Genomic DNA, 18,650 nt, shown 5'->3' with positions numbered 1-18,650 from the left:
AAATATAGGCCCTTCATGTAAACATGTTCATGTACATCAGCTGTACATGTAAATGGAAATGTACACATGAGTCAGAAGCACAAATGTACCTGAAGGAAGTATAAATGCATTCTTGTATTTCAATCTCCCGGATTACTGCTATTGAGCAGCATCTACAAGTACATCAAGGCAGGTACATGTACAATGTATAGTATGTTTGATGTACATCCCCAATGTGTCTTGTTTGCATGATGTACGAGAAGTATACAGAGCTCTAAAAAAAAAATGTACACATTCACACATACAGTACATGAATTTATAAATGTAGCTACAGGTACAGGTAACATGCGATATGAGTCATAAGAAACAAACTTGTTTCGGTCAATGAAATTCATTTCTTTCTCTTCTGACTACCGCTACATGTATCTACAGTTGCTCAGCATGTTGTCTACACGAAACATGTACATGAAAATGTACATTGATCTCGTGATGTGGCATGAGACATTCTTCAATGTAGCTAGAAAAAATATTTGACATTGTTCTTGGTTGTTTAGTACAATTTGATGAGATTATAAACTTGCATGTACAGTGTAACCTTGCACATGTAGTCTAATGAGGTCAATCATCAATGCATACAGTACAATCAGACTACTACTACTACTCTATACATTTTAACTTTCATAGAGTAATTAATCTGTATTAAATTTTGGCACAAATATCCCCCTTATATGCGGAACAATCTCAAAATCAACTGCGACTTGAAACCCTATCCTGAATAATCCTTGATACATGTACAGTACAGTACATGTGGGTAGAAATTGCTGCATACTTTTGGCACACTTCCACTTGAATTTTGATAAAACAATAACATTTACACACTTGGGTAGATGTCTATACTTGTACGTGTAGTGCGTAACAAGATCTTAAATAAGCACTTACACTGTATCATCTATCTTGAGTACACAGTACAGACTATCCATATCTGGTTTAAAAATGGGTATTAATGGTTTTGCTATTAAAACATGCATAATTAGGAAATCGATACAAATACAACATTATCAGATCCCATGAAGTGTCATAATAATGAGGAAATACGGCCTAATTTTGTTTCATGTTTTGATACATTTTAAAGTTAAAGGTAAAGACCAGTATTGGAAACGCCCCAATTTCAAAAAATGAAATGGAAGCTCTCATTACCAATCATGTGAAAGAATATGTTTTGACTAATACATGATGATACAAAATTTGCCAGGAAACCGCCTACTAATTCATATATTTGGTAAATTTTTTTCTCTCATGGTCTGTGAGAGATATAGGGTAGTCCCATATACATCTTTCTGTGTATAGTGCTTGTAACTTTACGAAGAATGGGCCAAATTTCTTATCATTTTGATGATTCCAGAACCTTGCAGATGCTAGATGCTAGATGATCAACCTTTTCTGATTGATTCCACAACATTTCTTTCACAATGCAATCGCATGACCATAACTGGTCTTTACCTTTAAACTACATGTACATGTAAGCCAAACTTGAAATCTAGATAATATGATGGATTTCCAATGCATTTTACACTTTACATTACATGTACATGGGGAGGGGAGGGGAGGGGAGGGGAGGGAAGGGGAGGGGAGGGGAGGGGAGGGGAGGGGAGGGGGTGGAGAGGAGGGGGGGGGGGTGGAGAGATACATTCCTACATGTACATGTACATGTCAAATCCCACACATGAGGGCTAATATCAAATAAGTGTGACACATACATCTCAATATTTGTACAACTTGTCATACAACATGAACACATGCAATCCAAAATTTGATATTCACTGCTTGCATTAGATTGCCTCGCTCATGATGTACAGTGTACATGTAGGCTTAACATGTATTACCGTACATGTCGAGCTGTACAAGTGTATGTACATCTTGATCTTGTAAATTATGTAAACAAAGCTCTCAAAGATCTATCGTTTAATTGCATTAAATAAAAATGATTAGGCTATAATGGATTCTGGTTCCTGTTCTATATCTGAATAATACTGTCAATTAAATCATTGAATCTTTCTTTTGATATTACAATGAATGAATACACACCTTGTTCAACACCAAATAAAAACAATTCACACATGTAATTCGATCATGTCTAGATGTCTAGTGAATGTAATTTAATTTTCAAATGATGTACTGTAGTCGACTCAAGTGATCGTAATGACAGTCCAATGACTCATGACAAACCATGGATACACGTATGTACAATATTACATGTAGAGCACTGTATTCAAATCAAGCGAAGTCTGGGAGTATTGGCCATGAAATTGACACAGAAATTAGCACACTATTGGAATGGATTAGCACAGTGGTGTCAGCCCATTGATAAATAGATTCTCTCATTACTCTATCCTATCTGCATGATACATTGTAACTAAACCGATTGTCTTGTTTCCCTCCCTTCATAATCGTTTATCCTCGTTGCTTGATGTTGACTTAATGTACGCACTCTACATGTATTTCTGCATCATTCCTTTTTACTCCAGATAGAAGGCAGGCTTATTTAATCTTTGTTACAATAGCAATTCAACCTTGCAATTAATTGTGCAAGAAGTGGGTGCATGAAAAAAAATCTTCTTTTGATTCATTCATAATATCTTAGTGTAGATTTTAAATTTGACTTTGTAGAGGGCACTTCAGTCACAGTGCACTCCAGACTGAAGAAAACAGCCACTTAAATTATTGAATTATACGAGGGAGGGAAAAAATAGTAGGTCTGGGAATTCTAAATATTAGTCTAATTTACTCTATACAATACATGTAGCTAAAAATTAAACAGTTGAGCAAATAAAATGATGTATAATACAGTACTTGTATTAAGTCTGTACATCAATGAACCAATAACTAAAACAAACAACATGGAGTGGAGACTGGAGAGTTTTTAATTGCTGTACAGTAAGTATATGATTACATGTGTAGATTTAGATCCATGTGACTTGTGGTTCACAGCTTACAGTACATTCACAATGGTTGCTTCACAAAAATTAATCATTTGTTACCCGGATTATTTGAAATCATGCAACAACAAAAATATTCACAACTATTTCTGAATAATTTTAAATCTACCGGTAGAGAGTACATGACCATGTACATTATTGTCTTCACTAAATACGATCTTAAAGGGCAATCCAACCCTTGTAATAATTTCATTTGTATGAAAGCATAAAAGCAAGATTAACAATAATGAGAAAATCATAAATGTTTGAAATAGTCCTGAGATCACTAAGTCTACATTACAGTGTATAAGAAGCTCCAATTGGCAGTTTGGTCAGTGGATTGTGGCGTAGGCACATAAAACTCTCCTGTTATGTTGTGTACAAAATATCATCAATTTCTATTTTTCTTCTACTCACTTTGGTTATTTAATTCAGAATACATACATGTAGATAGCACATTGGTATGATAAAGAGAATAGACCCTCTCGAGTCATACATTTTTGAAAAATTTACATTTTAGTAATTTTAGTGCGTCGGAACAAATAGAAAAGTTGTCCGCCACTACATCAAAGAGACATTAACGAATGAGCCAACTTGAAGAGCCCTTATCTACATGTACATGTACATATATGTTGTACGTACATGTACATGACTCAATTACAACTTTTAAAAAAATACATAACTATCTAAATCATTGTCCAATACATTAAAACTTTCACCAGTCTACTTCTCTGATTTTTCTGCTATCCTGTAGATTAGTTTGCTATCAAGGTTTGATTTCCATTTAACATGCAATCAATGGGTTCTATTGTATCACAATGACAATCTAATAGGACACTCCTGAGACAATTACTACATTGAATTAGTTTCTTTCATCGATACTACATGTACAGTAAGATCAGTTTCGATACAACAAACACCTTTTGAATATGTAAATGAGCACTTCAATGTAAATAAACCACACTACTTTTGACTGTTTTCTTTTAAATGCAGACATTACATGTATGCAATTACAATGAGACAAAATCTGTACTAATATCTAATAACTTGAAGTTTCAAGGCAACTCTAATACTCTATATCAATGTCACCATCCAAGTCATTTTGGACAGATTTTCCAATACACATTTTCACAAGATAAAAGGCAGATTTCAAGTACATGTAAATGTGCATGTTCACTGTGCATGGGTATGAACAGGACTCTACACTAACTGGGATCCCATGCACATTGGCCCTAAGAACGGGGGGGGGGGGGGGGGGGGGGGGGGGGGTGGTTCATACAGGCCTATGATATTTCAATCCAGACCCATGTTTAAAAAAAGAAAAATAATAATAAAACAATAAAAAAACAACCACAACAACATACACACAATAAAACAAAACAAATAGGTGTAGAGCCATGGGACGTGTCTACATCCAACATCAGTTCCAATAAAAAGTTGATGCAAGAATTACACAAGCAATTTAAAAATAATCATTTTCCTTATTGTTGGTCAAATTTTGGTCAAACTTTGACTGATTTATTTTCCTTTATTCTCCAAATTTAACTTCTTAAAAAAGGTTGGTTGCCCTGCCAAATTTGCTAAGGCATTCATCTTTTGAAAGCTGTTTTCTATGTCACTTCTGAATGCAGCTTAAAGAAGTTTAATTCCAGAGAGCTTGACATTGCTTACTGTATCCCTTACCAGGCAGCCTCATTTAAGTCCAATGAGTAGTCTGACTGGTTCTATCTTTCTGACTAATAAAAGGTAAAACATACTGTGGAAAAAATTGAATAGCTGCACTTTTGGAGATAAGCTTGACCTTAAATAGACGTACAAATCTCAAAGTTTTAAGACCAGAATACCCACCAAATATCACACAACTCATAAACAATGCCATGGTGAGAAAATTGTCAGGCATAAAATGTACTGTATGTACTATTGTCCAACGAACCTTCAAAACATGCGTGACTTTACAAATTACATTCACAGGCTATTAACTACATGTATGAACAATAATACATTGCGCAATCACACTAATCCTATTCACATTATTTGTATTGATGCACGTGTGACGAATACAGCCTGGAGCAATTGTCACAGGAGGACATCATTGTTGGATCACCATGTAATATTATAACGAAATCGAAATGTGGAAGGAGAAATTATTCTCCCAAATCTATTGACTGCATGATTTGGGAAATGAGTTATTGATGAAGTTGCTTAGTTTGAGTTTGAGTTTGCAATTTGTCTGAATTTACAAGAATTGTCTTGGCTTGTCTAGTCAATGTTTTGACTCGTCATGAGACATTGGTTGATCGAAAGTCTAGTGTCTAGTCTGTTGAAGTGTTAATGTCAGTTTATGTTTGTTCATGTTTCATTTGTTTGTTTGATGTTTTTTTTTTGTCTGTTTGCTTCATGTTTGTGTTTTGGTAATACATCTACTGGTATTTCTTTGAATTGAATTGAATAGCAAAGCCAGTGCAAAGAATAAAAACTTGGTCGAGTTGATCGTTGACTGTCTGAGCTGTGTCACTTTGTCTTTGACTTTGGAATTTGACATTTTCATTCAACATCACACACTCTTCAGTTGGAACAACAACACTGGTAATAAAAAATAATTGACAGCACTGTACAGCAAGAAAACAGCTGCCATGCCAGCCAGATTGCATTTTATCCACTCAGTTAAAAACACAGCAAGAGGCCCAGAAACTAGCGGTGGACCAGTGACCACTGCACTGCACTGCGGCAGCACAGGCTCATGTGTTCGGCCCTGTCACGGTACAGCTTCAATGCAGCAGTGCAGTGTCTGCCAGTGATCACACGACTGTCCGCACGGCACAGCGGGCAATGTCATGTCAATGAATGAAGATTCTTGTCTGCTCAAATCGAGGTACAAGTTTGGCAAAATTATCTAAATCACTCACATCTCATTCAATCTGAATACATATTCCAATCCAAAGACATCACATGGATATAACTTACCCTACGACAAGCTGAAAGTATGCACGAAAGTCGAATTACGCTATAATTTATTTCCAGTTCCTTATCCAAATCGATAGTCTACACAGCGGCCATATTGGCTTTAATGTTATTATAAGTTTACGCATGCGTGAACGGATCGGGAGGAGAGAAGGCGTGCACGTGTAGAATCATAATAGATGATGGAAATCTACGGTAGATCACGAGCACTTTCAGCAGCTACGCCCCTCTTCTTAAATTTTCGGGAAAAAGGAGGATATTTCTTCAGTTGCCCATTTTCTTTTACGAAATGTTTTTGAAGAATATTACAGAAGTTTGTAGTCATACTAAATTATTGGAAGGAAAGGTATTCGACGTCATCATCATCATCATCATCAGCATCAGCATGATCATCAGCATCGTCGTCATCCATATACATACCGTCTGTGACGTGTGTCCAAAAAAAGGGGGGAATAGCAGGAGTTGAAATATTTCTTCCTTTTTTGTAGAAAGGAGCCCTTTGTGTACCATGAAACTAAAATTGTCTGGGTCTTCAAATATGGGGGGTTGGGGTTGGCACCGACCCTATTTGATAGAGAGAGTTTTTTTTAATGAAAGAATAGCCTATGCACCCCCCCCCCCCCCCCTCACCTTCCCTACATTTGAAGACTCCGGATGAAAATCAATAGTCATCTTGCAATGGGGCTTTAAGAACGCGCGTTGCTGCCAAGATGCATATAGCCTACAACAGACCCCGTCAGTTTCGGGAATTCCCCTGTTAGTATTAGTAAGTTTCTGCATAATCATGTCAATACTTTTGCGTAAAAAAAAACAACCACACATAAATACAATAAACCAATATAGGCCTTCACTTACAAACATGAATAAACCACATCACATCGGTTAAATGAGTTATCCTGTCACTCAAAGTTGAAATCTACATTATAACAAATTTTGTTTGATCGTGAGAGCAATAGGCCTAATCGTCCCATTAAGAGTTTTTAGCACATTAGCCCATCATTGCAGGAAGTTAACCAATATTCACAGGAGGTCAATGTCACAATTTCTTCAATACAACCCTTTATCGGTGGAAGTATAGGGCATAATAATTTTAAGAGGTTGTGTAAAGTTATGAACCCCTTCACACCCATCCCCTCCAGGTAGGAAGTGGTATAAGCTAATGTGCTTATATTATAGCAAGTGTGCGCTTGTAAAAATGACGCCTGGCTGGAATGCTCCCCAGGGAGTGGAAAATGTGCATACATTGTGTGCGGGTAAGCCTGAACCCGATGGGCGGGGGTCCTGAAAAGCGCTAAGAACTAGCGGGGGAAGGGTTGGTTATGCCTGCAAACTGCAATGTGCCGATATCATAGCATGGAACTTCTTAGTAGGTCCATGATCATTATAGACTGTGTCCGGGTATTGAATTTCTTTATTGTCAAGCACAAAATAAAACGAAGGCATAAAAATCGTCTTACGACTCACATTTCTATAAAATAAATACAATACATTAACATAATTTATCATAGACAAATAACTCCAAATAACATGAATAACATAACAATGTAATTTTGATCTCTCTGTTGAGAGCCAGAGGAATTATTTGATAATTTGTAATCCCTGGCTCCTAACAGACATTACTAACTTAAATAATATTCTAGACAAATTAATATGCATGACAACATTATGTAATATAGATAAAGCGCCATTTTTGCAAATGATGTCACCCCCCCCCCCCCCCCCCCCCCCCCCCCCTCCTCCTCCAAAGGGACTGCACCACTTTTGTGGGAGTACTTTAACTTCCAGGTAAAGGCCTCAGAAATGACAACATCTAAATATTCATCATGATGGGTCATTTACATTGTATACCCAATAAACAAAACACTAAAAAGTAACCTCTTTCGGGGAGTGTATTTTAAGTGATTTTAAAGTATGGTGCCCTTTGAACTGAATTTAAACGTTATCCACACGTGCTTTTATTTTTAAAAAAAGGTACTCCTGTTCACGCTTTCATCTAACCTAAAAACCACCAATTCATCACGCGACTGGAGTAACGTGATTCCACTTACCTCTGTAAATCACGTGTTTATGACCAAATAACCACTTGACCAAGCAACGAGTTTTTTGTCCGTTAACCGATGGTGGTGATAAATAAGTAATTATTCGGTCTTGTAAGCACCTTAATCGATTGGTTTCACAGGTTATCCAAGGTTGATGGTAATAATCACGTTACTTACACCGGCTAATCGTCTTATTGTTCTGTCCGTGAATCTCTGGTTATATTAAATTAGTAATTCTGAGGTGTCTAACACACCTCTTTAAATGGTTTCAAAGTTACCATAACTTTCTTAGTTATGATCACGTAGCTAAAACTGATTACTAATCTAAGCTGTGTATCCGTGATATTTAGGTGTGAAAAATTAGTAATTATTGGGTGTCTTAAAACACCTTTTAAATGGTTTCAAAGTTACCATAACTTTATTGGTGATGATCACGTAGCTAAAACTGATTACTAATCTAAGCTGTGAATTCGTGATATTTAGGTGTGAAAAATTAGTAATTATTAGGTGTCTTAAAACACCTATGTAAATGGTAGTCAAAGTTTCCAGCAGTTCCGCGGTGATGATCTCGTGACTCAAACGGATTATTAATCTAAGCTGGGTATTCCGTGATTTCCAGGTGTGAAAAATGAGTTATTCTTGGGTGTCTTGATGGTTTCACAGTTACCATTTAAGTTCCGTGGTGATAATCCCGTGTCTGTTGGCATATTTCTATTTTCACCAGTTGATAACTGACTGTTGGCATCTTTTCATTGCACCAGTTGATAACCGGTCTGTGTGCATATTTCAGGTTGCACCAGTTGATGACTGCTGTCTGACTGTTGGCATGTTTCCAGTTGAACCAGTTGACACAAATTAATTTGCATATTGAATATGGGGTGCGTGCAGATCTATGTTTTTAAACAGTTTATCTGAATTTACAGCATATTTCTTAATTACTAATGATTTATTTATATGCAATTCATTTTGAAAATACTACAAATATAAATTACCAGTTATTAGGACATTTCGCTACTTCGTATAAATTACATTTAATTAAACATGAATAAGGAAAACATTAACTAGAACTAAAATAATTTCAATAAAATACAAGTATATGAAAAAATTTCGATTAATTAAATTTTGTAAGTCTACTTATTACCAATGCCTTTACATTGGAAATACAGACGTACCAGTATTGAAGTGTTGTTGCCGTTCAACTGGTTGGAAGTTTTACCAAATGATTCTAATGGCTCAGCTAGACCAGTTGAATTCTAACTGGTCTGGACCAACTGGATCATTTAGCCCACTTCAATTTCCGGGGTTACCAGTTGGCATTAACTGGTTCATCAACTGGACCAGTTGCAACTAGCTTTCTCCTCTGGGATGTTTGCAACCACCCCCGACCCCCCCCCCCCCCCCCCCCCCCCCCACCCCCCTCTAATCCCCATTATTTTGGTTTATTGTGTAACATTTGCGTAATTATTGGGTTGAACGTGGGTTACAGTAATATATTTCCTCTTCGACGTAATATTCACGTGAATTTCACGCAGGTATTTTGACTAAAACTATCACTAACGCTTCACGTGTTTCTGTGACGCGATAATTTCGTTTATGAAGATGTAATATCATAACCAAAAAAACACGGGAGTATTAGGTTTCCAAACCATGGTCTCCAAGGTAGGGATAAGCACGTTATTATGATGGTGATATTGCAGTGACAATTGCGTGATTTAGTGTACGTGTGTTTTAAGTGACCTAGTGCAATAAACGTATAAACACATTTACGTAAATGTCCGGTGTTTGAAGAACGTAACTCTCCTCAAGTCGATACCTTGATATTGACGTGATTTTCACGTGATTTTGTTTATTGGGTAGTATGCACACGACAACAAAAAATGATTACCGTCAATTCAATGCTTTATGATGAATAAGGGTTTAGTCTCGATTACTCAGGCTGTATAATAGGCCAATTTAGAATGACCTGGACCTAAGAAGGCTAATAATTAGTCATTATCACGCTCATCAGCTATCCTTCGGTCATTATTAAACTTAAAGCAACTCTGACTTCAAGGTATAATTATTATTTAATGGCAGACGGTCTTAATTAAACTTTATTTATAAGGGGAAAAATTCAACTATCAAGACCATTTGAATTTGAAGGGGATCGCGCAAGATAGGTTTAAGAGGAGATAAGTCAGGGAAAGGGATGGGTGGAGGAGAGAGAGAGAGAGAGAGAGAGAGAGAGAGATGGGGAGACAGAGACAGAGAGACAGAGAGACAGAGAGAGAGAGAGGGACAGAGTGAGACAGAGACAGACATACAGAGACAGACAGAGAGTGACAGGCGTAGAAATAGTGTTGGGCATTAATTAATTTAGGGGAACAAGTTTAAAATCTATACCAAACTTAATATCCATGATAATGATACTAAAATATATTATGATGCCGCTTCACACAGCTTTAGAATATATTTTAAACTTTTATTCTAGAGGGTGATTAGTTCCTCTAAGATGAACAGGAAACGTGTAGATTAGTGTTGATTTCTGTAAAGTGATAATCCTTGCTGATTGGGTCATCATCGTGGACGTGACATTTTATCTGACTTCATCAACTTGACTTGAAGTTCAATGTCCCATGTTAGCAATCAGAACACGTCATCGAAACAGCAGGAATATGGTGCATTTGTCACACTCATCAACATATAACTAGCCGCGACGAAGTTGATTTATTTAAATTCTTTTGTTTTAGATATCGTTGCAGATGGAGTATTGTGTGCAATCTATTCGGTTTCATCAACTTTACTTGAAGTTCACTGCCTCATTTTGACAATCTGAACACGTCTCGGGAATAGAGTGAATTTGTTTCACACTCATGAGACAAATTATTGATTATTTATTGGTGCCTTTATTCGATTCATTCGTTTAATTATATATGTGTTCAAGGATATAATAGTTTATAAGTAGCTTTGAAAAATGACGTGATTTTTAATTCTAAAGAGGTGACATATTATAACATGCTTCATTAAAAACTATTTGAAAATGTGACGAATTTACGTTCACATTCGATTAGAAGTTTTATTGTGATCCGTAGCAGACTATAGCAGTTCAATGCCCCATGTAAACATTAACAGTCAGAATAAATCCTAATTACAGCAGGGATAGAGAACATATTTTGTCTCACTTTTATATGAAACAAAATCATGACAGAGTTAAGTTGATTTATTTCAATTTACTCGTTTTCTTATTGTAGCAGTTGTAATATATAATTAGTGCATTAAAGGCACCCTGATCACTTCATAATAACGTTTACTCGTATACTTTGACAATAATAATTATAGGGGTGATTAATGCTCTAAAAACTAATACGATAGGTGGATTATTAAAGAATTGAAAAGATGCATGTTTGGGGAGTATGACAAACATATAATAATGATTAAATTAAAGTCTAATTACAGCCAGCAATGATATTTATATTTATTGACTATAAGCCTTAATTGTGAGTAAATGATGCACTCGTTTTCCTATTAATGTCATGCCTATTATCTTGAGTCATCAGCAATGATAAAATAATCACACCGTGAACATTTATCATCCTAATAATTTATATAACCTTTTGATCTAAACTGGCGTAAAATGACTGAAAATAATAATTCTAATATCTGTTACTGTATACTGCTGTAACATAAAGAACACGTATGATATTCCGTTCTCGTAATAAAGCGCTTCCAAAGTGCTTCGTTAGTTATTACCAAACGTATTAAAACATTTATTCAACATAAATAAGTGAGAGATAAAAAAAAATAAAAAATAAAAAAATAAAAATAAGAAAGATACTACCCCATTACCAAGAAGAAGAAGAAAGAGATGTTGTTGTTCAACTTGATTGATGGGCTTCTGACACCTTCATAGAGCTCTTTCAATCGTTTAATCCTATTCAATTATCTGAACTTGAAGGACGTGTGCTTATTGTGTTAAGGGATCATTATGGGTAGGATTAACTAATCCGACAATAAGCTTAAGCCTATTGAATCATTCCATGAACAGGACTCTTTCATTTCAATTGGCTCTTTCGTCATGTTCATAATGCCACTTACACATCTAAACCGATTATCCCCTCGTCGTGTTTATTGTAGAAACATTTCCTTTAAGAATAGGATAGGTAGGGAATTAGACTTCCGAAATAAAAGACATGTCAATGTCGAAAGGCGGAGACAATTGATCTGGATAATAGACATGTCACCACGTTCCTTGTTGCTCAATGAATCAGAATGATTGACTTGGGTAATTGTTGATGCGAGTGCAAGCAATGACGTTGTTCCTTAGGCAACCAACATCCCAACATCTTGGAAACCTAACAGACCAGGAGTCATGACTTTCCCGTATCCCAACTTATCGCCCAAATCACTACCTCAATATCTTGAAGACAGCCACTCACTTTCATTATTCTTTCCGAAAACCGCCAGATCGCCACAGCATCATAATTCAAAAGTCGATAGATATTGGATTGGAGAAAAGGAAACAACTTCATCAACAACTATAATGTTGCAGTTTTCATGACTCTTATGTCAGTAAAACGACATTTCTGATTCTCCTTTCGAGACATTGATCTGGGTTATTTTTACGTCTGTGGAACATCTTTGACTGTTCATCTATATGTCCTATACAAGATAGGAAGTAGAATCATATAAACGCGATTCTGACATGCAAATATAACCTGAAGTTTAACCTGAATGTCATCATCGCCAAGGACAGTTGTTTAATGAAGCCTCGTCACAGATATTCGGATCTACTTCGACTTATGGATCTTCAGGATCATTGATCATCTTTATAAATATATGAAATTTTTATAACTCAGTGACTGCTTTTGTGGATTCGCCAATTTGCCAGGGTGAGTATCTACTTGGTGCTATTCCAATTTGGACGATACAATTACCGTCTTGTGTCAGGCAGTCGAGTGATATAGTTTCGATGAAATGGACTATTATTCATCATTGCTATTTTCAAGTATTTTTAAGTCGTATGATTTTTTTTGTCAAACATGTGTTGAGTTACATGTTGCTTTCTCATAATTGATTTAATTAAAAAAAAAAAAATCAAAATCAAAAGAGTTATGCAATGAATGCAACAATGTATACTACCAAAATATGACATGGTCGTTCATTAACTTGTCTTGGAAAGTAAGAGAAATAAACTATGAAAGTTTACGAAAAATTCTTTTATTTAGAGAAGATCAATGGTCATTTTTGTTTCAACAGTACGAATTCTACTCATATACCGAATTCTAAAATCATATCTAAACAAGCAGGAGATTTAATTAAAATGAATTTCAGACCATTTTCGCGACCCATCATTTTCTCCCATCGCCTTTTGGACTGATTTTCAAACATGCACTTCACAAATTTTTCAAGTCTCGCCAGTGGACAAACAAATTATTCTAAACTCAATATTTGGTTCAGGGAATAATTGGATAGCGCTCTCAACGATAAAGAGCAAACGCCAATTCCGTGAATGTAGCCTTTCTGTTTTTTAAGAACAAAAAATGTTAAATACACCCCATAATCATGTTTTCCTATGTATCTCATTGTCCTTTTGTTTAGATTATGTTTATAATGTTGTCTTTTTGTGATGTATTTATTCGAAAAATCATAAATGGACACTGAACATGAATATCATACTTTTTCTTGTGTTCAGTTGTTCAGATTCATGGAATTAATACATTTTGTTACAAACTTCTAGAGATGGAATTCATACAGTGAATTTTTTCAAAACCAATTTGTTTGAAATAATCAAACGTTGCTTTTCTGTTAAAATTACAATAAAATAAATGAACCAATCACTGTGGCTGCAGTACACGGGTAAAATATTTTGATGAAAACGCGGCACATGTTTTGTAATGAGATATAGGCCTATATCTGGCACCATACATTAATAGTAAATGCGGCAACCACCACCCTACTCTCGGATAGACAGGTCGTTTATCTATAACTCTTTATGTCTAATCGTATATATTTCCAACGAAGAAATTACATTATCCCCTATGGAGTGTCAAAAACTTTAGAACTGGCAAGTTTATTTTCAAGATTGAGATGACATCCTCCACCCCAACTTGAAAGAAATAGTGCAAAGTTCAGCTTGACCTAGTCGTAACTTTTTAGTTATGGTTGATCAAATGCGTCATATGTTTATTTTTTTTAAATGAATGTTCATACCTAAACTGGACCCGAATCTTAGATAAATAAAACAAAATAGAACAATTTTCATTAACAGCAATATTTTATAACATGATATATTTCTCCTTTATATTTTGTTCAGATGCCTCTGGCCACGGAGCCGGTCAACTTCACCTGGTCCCTTCCTGCGCTGACCTGCAGACATGGGGTCTCAGCCAAGGATGCTGACTTCAGAGGAGAGTTCTTCCAAAAGGTCAAAGAGACCAAGACCACCCTCGACCGCATCTACCTGTCATCGCTCACCAGAAACAGAGAAAAGGCCATCATCTACGACTACGAGAAATGGGCGCGAAAAGGCGGGAAACAGTTAGAAAAGAAATTAGAGAACATTTCGCAGTCATTTGCGTCGAAACATCGACCGGATCTTGTACGAGGACCTATCCGCCCGCTTGGGGTTGACGACCGTAAGATTGAAGCAGCGTTACAGTGTGGCCTCTGGGACGATGGTAAGTCGCAACTTAAGAAGAAAAGCGTCAAGATACCGCACATCATGACTCGTGTCCAATGTTATGATTTAGATGATGACGACCAGAGTGACATGGAAAGACTGAACCCAGAGGGCGCTGCATTCACCCTGGACAGTTCGAAAGTATTCAGGGTGATGCAAGAAGAGACCCGGGAGCAGGCCAATCGGAGACTGAAGAAGGGTAAATGCGGGGGTCGGAAGATAAAGAAACAAGGACGACAGGTCTCTCCTTCCATGAACGATCACGTGGTCGAATCCGAGGATGATTACACTTCTTCTTACAAAGTTAACAGTGAGGAGGAGCATTCGAAAAGAAGTGGTGGTATCGTGACGAAAGTGACACACAGACAGAACCTTGATTTCTCGACTATTAAAGAGCGTGGTGTAACACAGAGTGATACTGTTGAGTACCGGCTCCCAAAACTTTACAGTAAACCTATCAACATAGAGACTGAAGAACAAGAACCCATCGAAGATGAGTTGAAACTTCCCCTACTGGAGGGTGTCAAGAAAATTCACCCTGTAGTAAAGAAGAAGAGAAGCAATCATTGCAAGAAACTGTCTAGATGTAGACGTAAGAAGAAGTCAGAGAAAGAGAAGGGCAATGAATCCTCACAGAGGCTGGACATCGATGACGATATAGAGACAGAGCTGGCCCTGGTGACGCCAGTCTTGGAGGATGTATCAAGCAAACTGTCTGATATATCTCGAGGAAGGAGCAACGTTAACAAAAACAAGACCGTCAAAAATAGGTTGATGTGCAAAAAGGAAAACGAAGAGGCTCCCCTGACTGACTTTCCATTCATGTCAATGGGGATTGACGAGTCATCCTCGGACGAAGAATGCCTGTGTGACGAATGCCTCGCAGAGATGTCGCCACCATCAACGGATAAGAAACCGATGAAATCTATTCTTTCGCCACGGCGAAGAAAACGTAGAGGCTCATCAGCAGGGAGCGGAAAGGGCGTGAGTTTTGCCGATACAGAGAATCTAGAGGATATTCGCTTGATCTCACCACTTGCTGTTCGGAATGAAAACATGAAGAGATTCGAGGAAGAGGACAGACGGGAGAGGCTCAATCAGAGAGATATAAAAAGGCGGGAAAGACGGAAGCGCGAGCGGGAAAGGTTTGCTGCACTCAATCAGGCGTCAAGGAAAAAGGCGGAGGCACGACAAAAATTAAAAGACATTTCTGAATCAAAGTCGGTGTGTCCTGAGACAATGCCTCCTCTAACGTCGGGTAGTACACAGATTGCCGATGGTATAAGCCATGGTGCCATTGAGGGGAATAAAGATGCTGATAATTCTACTTCAAAAGAAACAGAGGAGCAGAATGTCGAAAAAGATGGTATTAATGGATTGCCGTCATTGGATGACGAAAATGATGTGGACAGTGGACATGAAGACGCCGCTCGGAGTCCTCGCACACCAAATTCGGAAGTTCACGAAGTCGAAGCTCTCATGCTAGATCCCCAAGACGGTCGGTTGTACGAGGACATTGTCTTAGAAAAGGGCAACGGGAAAATCACCGTGGCTCAACTTGGTTATCGAATCAAAAGTATCTTCGATCGTGACCTACCACCTCCTGCTTCTCCCAAACCGTCTTCGTCTGCTGTGACCGAAGCCGAGATCATTGACCACGAAACCGACAAGACGCCGATGGACGACGAGGACGACGATAACGATAAGCCATTCGTCACGAAATGCGTCGACTGGAACGAAACGACGGAGTCGGCGAGTACGTCTCGATCTACGACACCGGTTGAGAAGGAAGACATGTCGGAGTTCATCATGTCGATGAAGAACTGTCGCTATATCAGATGGAGTAAGGGCTATCAAGATATGCTCGAAAAGATGGAGAAATGAATCTAAGTAGTTTCATTGAAAGAGTCAAATAAGTGAAACGTTAAATCTTACAACAACAACAAATACTAATAATTGGTTACACTGAACCATACAAACTGCTGGAAAGCACAGAACTTGTAGAAATGTTTATACACTGTACTTCTTGTATCAGGGACTTGAAATAAATTGCAACCAAGTCAACATATGCAGGGTCGTGGTTATAATGATGGAAAACAAAATGTAATTGCAATGGGATTTCCTCAAAGCTCCAGATATTAAATGATATATATATATATATATATATATATATATATGGAAGTATCTGGTTGAAATACGAATTGTTAATCTCTTTATGCAGAGGGTTGGGGGTTCACGCTTTTGGGATACATTATAGGGATCAGTTGCTTTGGACTGTAATCCACCCATCTAGTGTTTGAATTACTCTTTTGCGAACGGATGCCACTAGTTATGAGCGTGGACTTTTGTTACAACTCCAAACGAAGTGATGCCTAATATGACTACCCCAAGTGTGCATTTAGAGGGTATGACACTCCCATCTTTACATGGGTGAGACACCCCCCCCCCCCCCCCCCCCCCATTTAAACTAATTGAATCTTTGCGCAGCACAAAACCTACGACCATTCATTACAAGGGTCTGAAGACTATTTAATTAAATGACCACGATTGCTAAATTCGATTCGACAACTGACGGTCGTTATTCTCCCACAAAAAGATATTTTCAAGCCCTTTTGTTTTGAGGGAAGTTGTAAATTAGGATTATCTTTCAAATGCCGTTGGAATTAAACCTTTTCATTTGTTGGCCTGCAAATGGGAAATAGTACCTTTGAGGCATATGCCTAATCGCGAAAGGACAATCTATTCTGCGATTTCCCAAAGTTTCCCGGTCAAATAGGAAGGCATCATTCGTATAGTAGAATGTATAATCAGTCTATACTGTATATTGTGAATAATTATAAACATGTGGTAAAATTGAAATCGTTTACACTTTTATTAATTTACTAATGTTCTTAGATCAGTTAAAATCATTTGAAACGGAACAACGGTTAAACTGAAAAGGAGCAGTATTGTGGGTTCATGGGAGGAAGGGAGAGAGAGAGAGAGGGGGGGAGGGAGAGAGAGAGAGAGGGGGGGGGGGAGAAAATGACAGAGAGAAGGGAGGGAGACAGTGAGAGAATCGGAGAGAGAGAGAGGGAGAGAGAGAGAGAGAGAGAGAGAGGTGGGTGATAGAGTGATTATGAATAAACAGTAAAGAGAGCAAGAGAAGAGAAGGGTTAAATGGTCATAAAATGGAGGAATCCAACAAACTACATTTTATACTAGCCACCCAGATATGCAAATGTAGTCGGAGAAAACACTAAACCTAAAATTGATTATTCGAACACCAACATATTGATATTCACATGAATTGTATGCCTACTTTTAGATTGGAATAAAGGTAGGAAGTAAACGCTGAGCACTGGCTTATAGAGAACATCCTCACTGACTGACAAAAAGCAGATCATTTTCATGAAGCTTGGATGGTAATATTTTTTTTCATTCATTTATTTTGCCTTCATAGTTACAATATTTTTAAAGGATGACTGAGTGATCATATTGTAACCGTCATGATGTTGCTTAATGTGACATACTTTAATTTCTTCAAAACATATCAACGGTCGGACATTGAACATGTACATTCAATGAAACATAATACGAACTTCGAAACATTCACATTTTCTATAGACGTCATTCATATATACTGCATTATCAGAAAATAAGTGATATATTTATTTCACATTATTCAAATTATACTAAGAATATTGACTTCTCGCTCCTATGTCATGGACGGATAGTTGAAGCCCTTGTTATTCGGCATGGGCGGAATATAAAAACTTGTAGGACGGAGTTATACAGTTAAATCAATTTAATAATGTTTTTTATTATATGCAAAGAAAAACAACATGTACACTTGTCTAATTACTTTTGTGTACTTTGTAAAATGTTGTTTCTTGTTGAAAATGGAAATATAATTTTGAACATTGAACTTTGAACTTAAAACTTTGAACTTTATTGAATACATAACTCATAATACCCCAGTCATACCGATGTAACCAACAGAACACCGACAAAAGACCGAACAAAACTAAAAAATTACTCCTAATGGTCAACCATTGA

At 37.1% G+C, this 18,650-nt stretch overlaps 2 protein-coding genes across 4 annotated transcripts in view; one reads left to right on the top strand and one right to left on the bottom strand.

The window, feature by feature from the left end:
- The window catches only part of LOC584014 (WD repeat and FYVE domain-containing protein 3), a 104,226-nt gene extending 98,192 nt beyond the window's left edge, over positions 1 to 6,034 (bottom strand). For 2 of the 3 annotated variants that reach the window (XM_030980012.1, XM_030980014.1), the window contains exon 1: positions 5,919 to 6,034. The gene's annotated coding sequence lies outside the window, so the exon portion shown is untranslated. The remainder of the gene's footprint in view (positions 1 to 5,918) is intronic. The other variant, XM_030980013.1, reaches the window with a different exon arrangement.
- A 6,192-nt stretch (positions 6,035 to 12,226) lies between these two features.
- LOC764367 lies at positions 12,227 to 17,471 on the top strand. The gene is made up of 2 exons (XM_001200647.3): positions 12,227 to 12,822; positions 14,247 to 17,471. The coding sequence occupies exon 2, from the start codon at positions 14,247 to 14,249 to the stop codon at positions 16,494 to 16,496; it is 2,250 nt and encodes a 749-aa protein (XP_001200647.2). The 5' UTR covers positions 12,227 to 12,822; the 3' UTR covers positions 16,497 to 17,471.
- Positions 17,472 to 18,650: the final 1,179 nt, after the last annotated feature.

Source organism: Strongylocentrotus purpuratus, unplaced genomic scaffold (genome assembly GCF_000002235.5).
Source record: "Strongylocentrotus purpuratus isolate Spur 01 unplaced genomic scaffold, Spur_5.0 spur5_scaffold_10, whole genome shotgun sequence".
Taxonomy (NCBI): Eukaryota; Metazoa; Echinodermata; class Echinoidea; order Camarodonta; family Strongylocentrotidae; genus Strongylocentrotus; species Strongylocentrotus purpuratus.
This window is presented reverse-complemented; position numbering and strand designations above follow the sequence as displayed.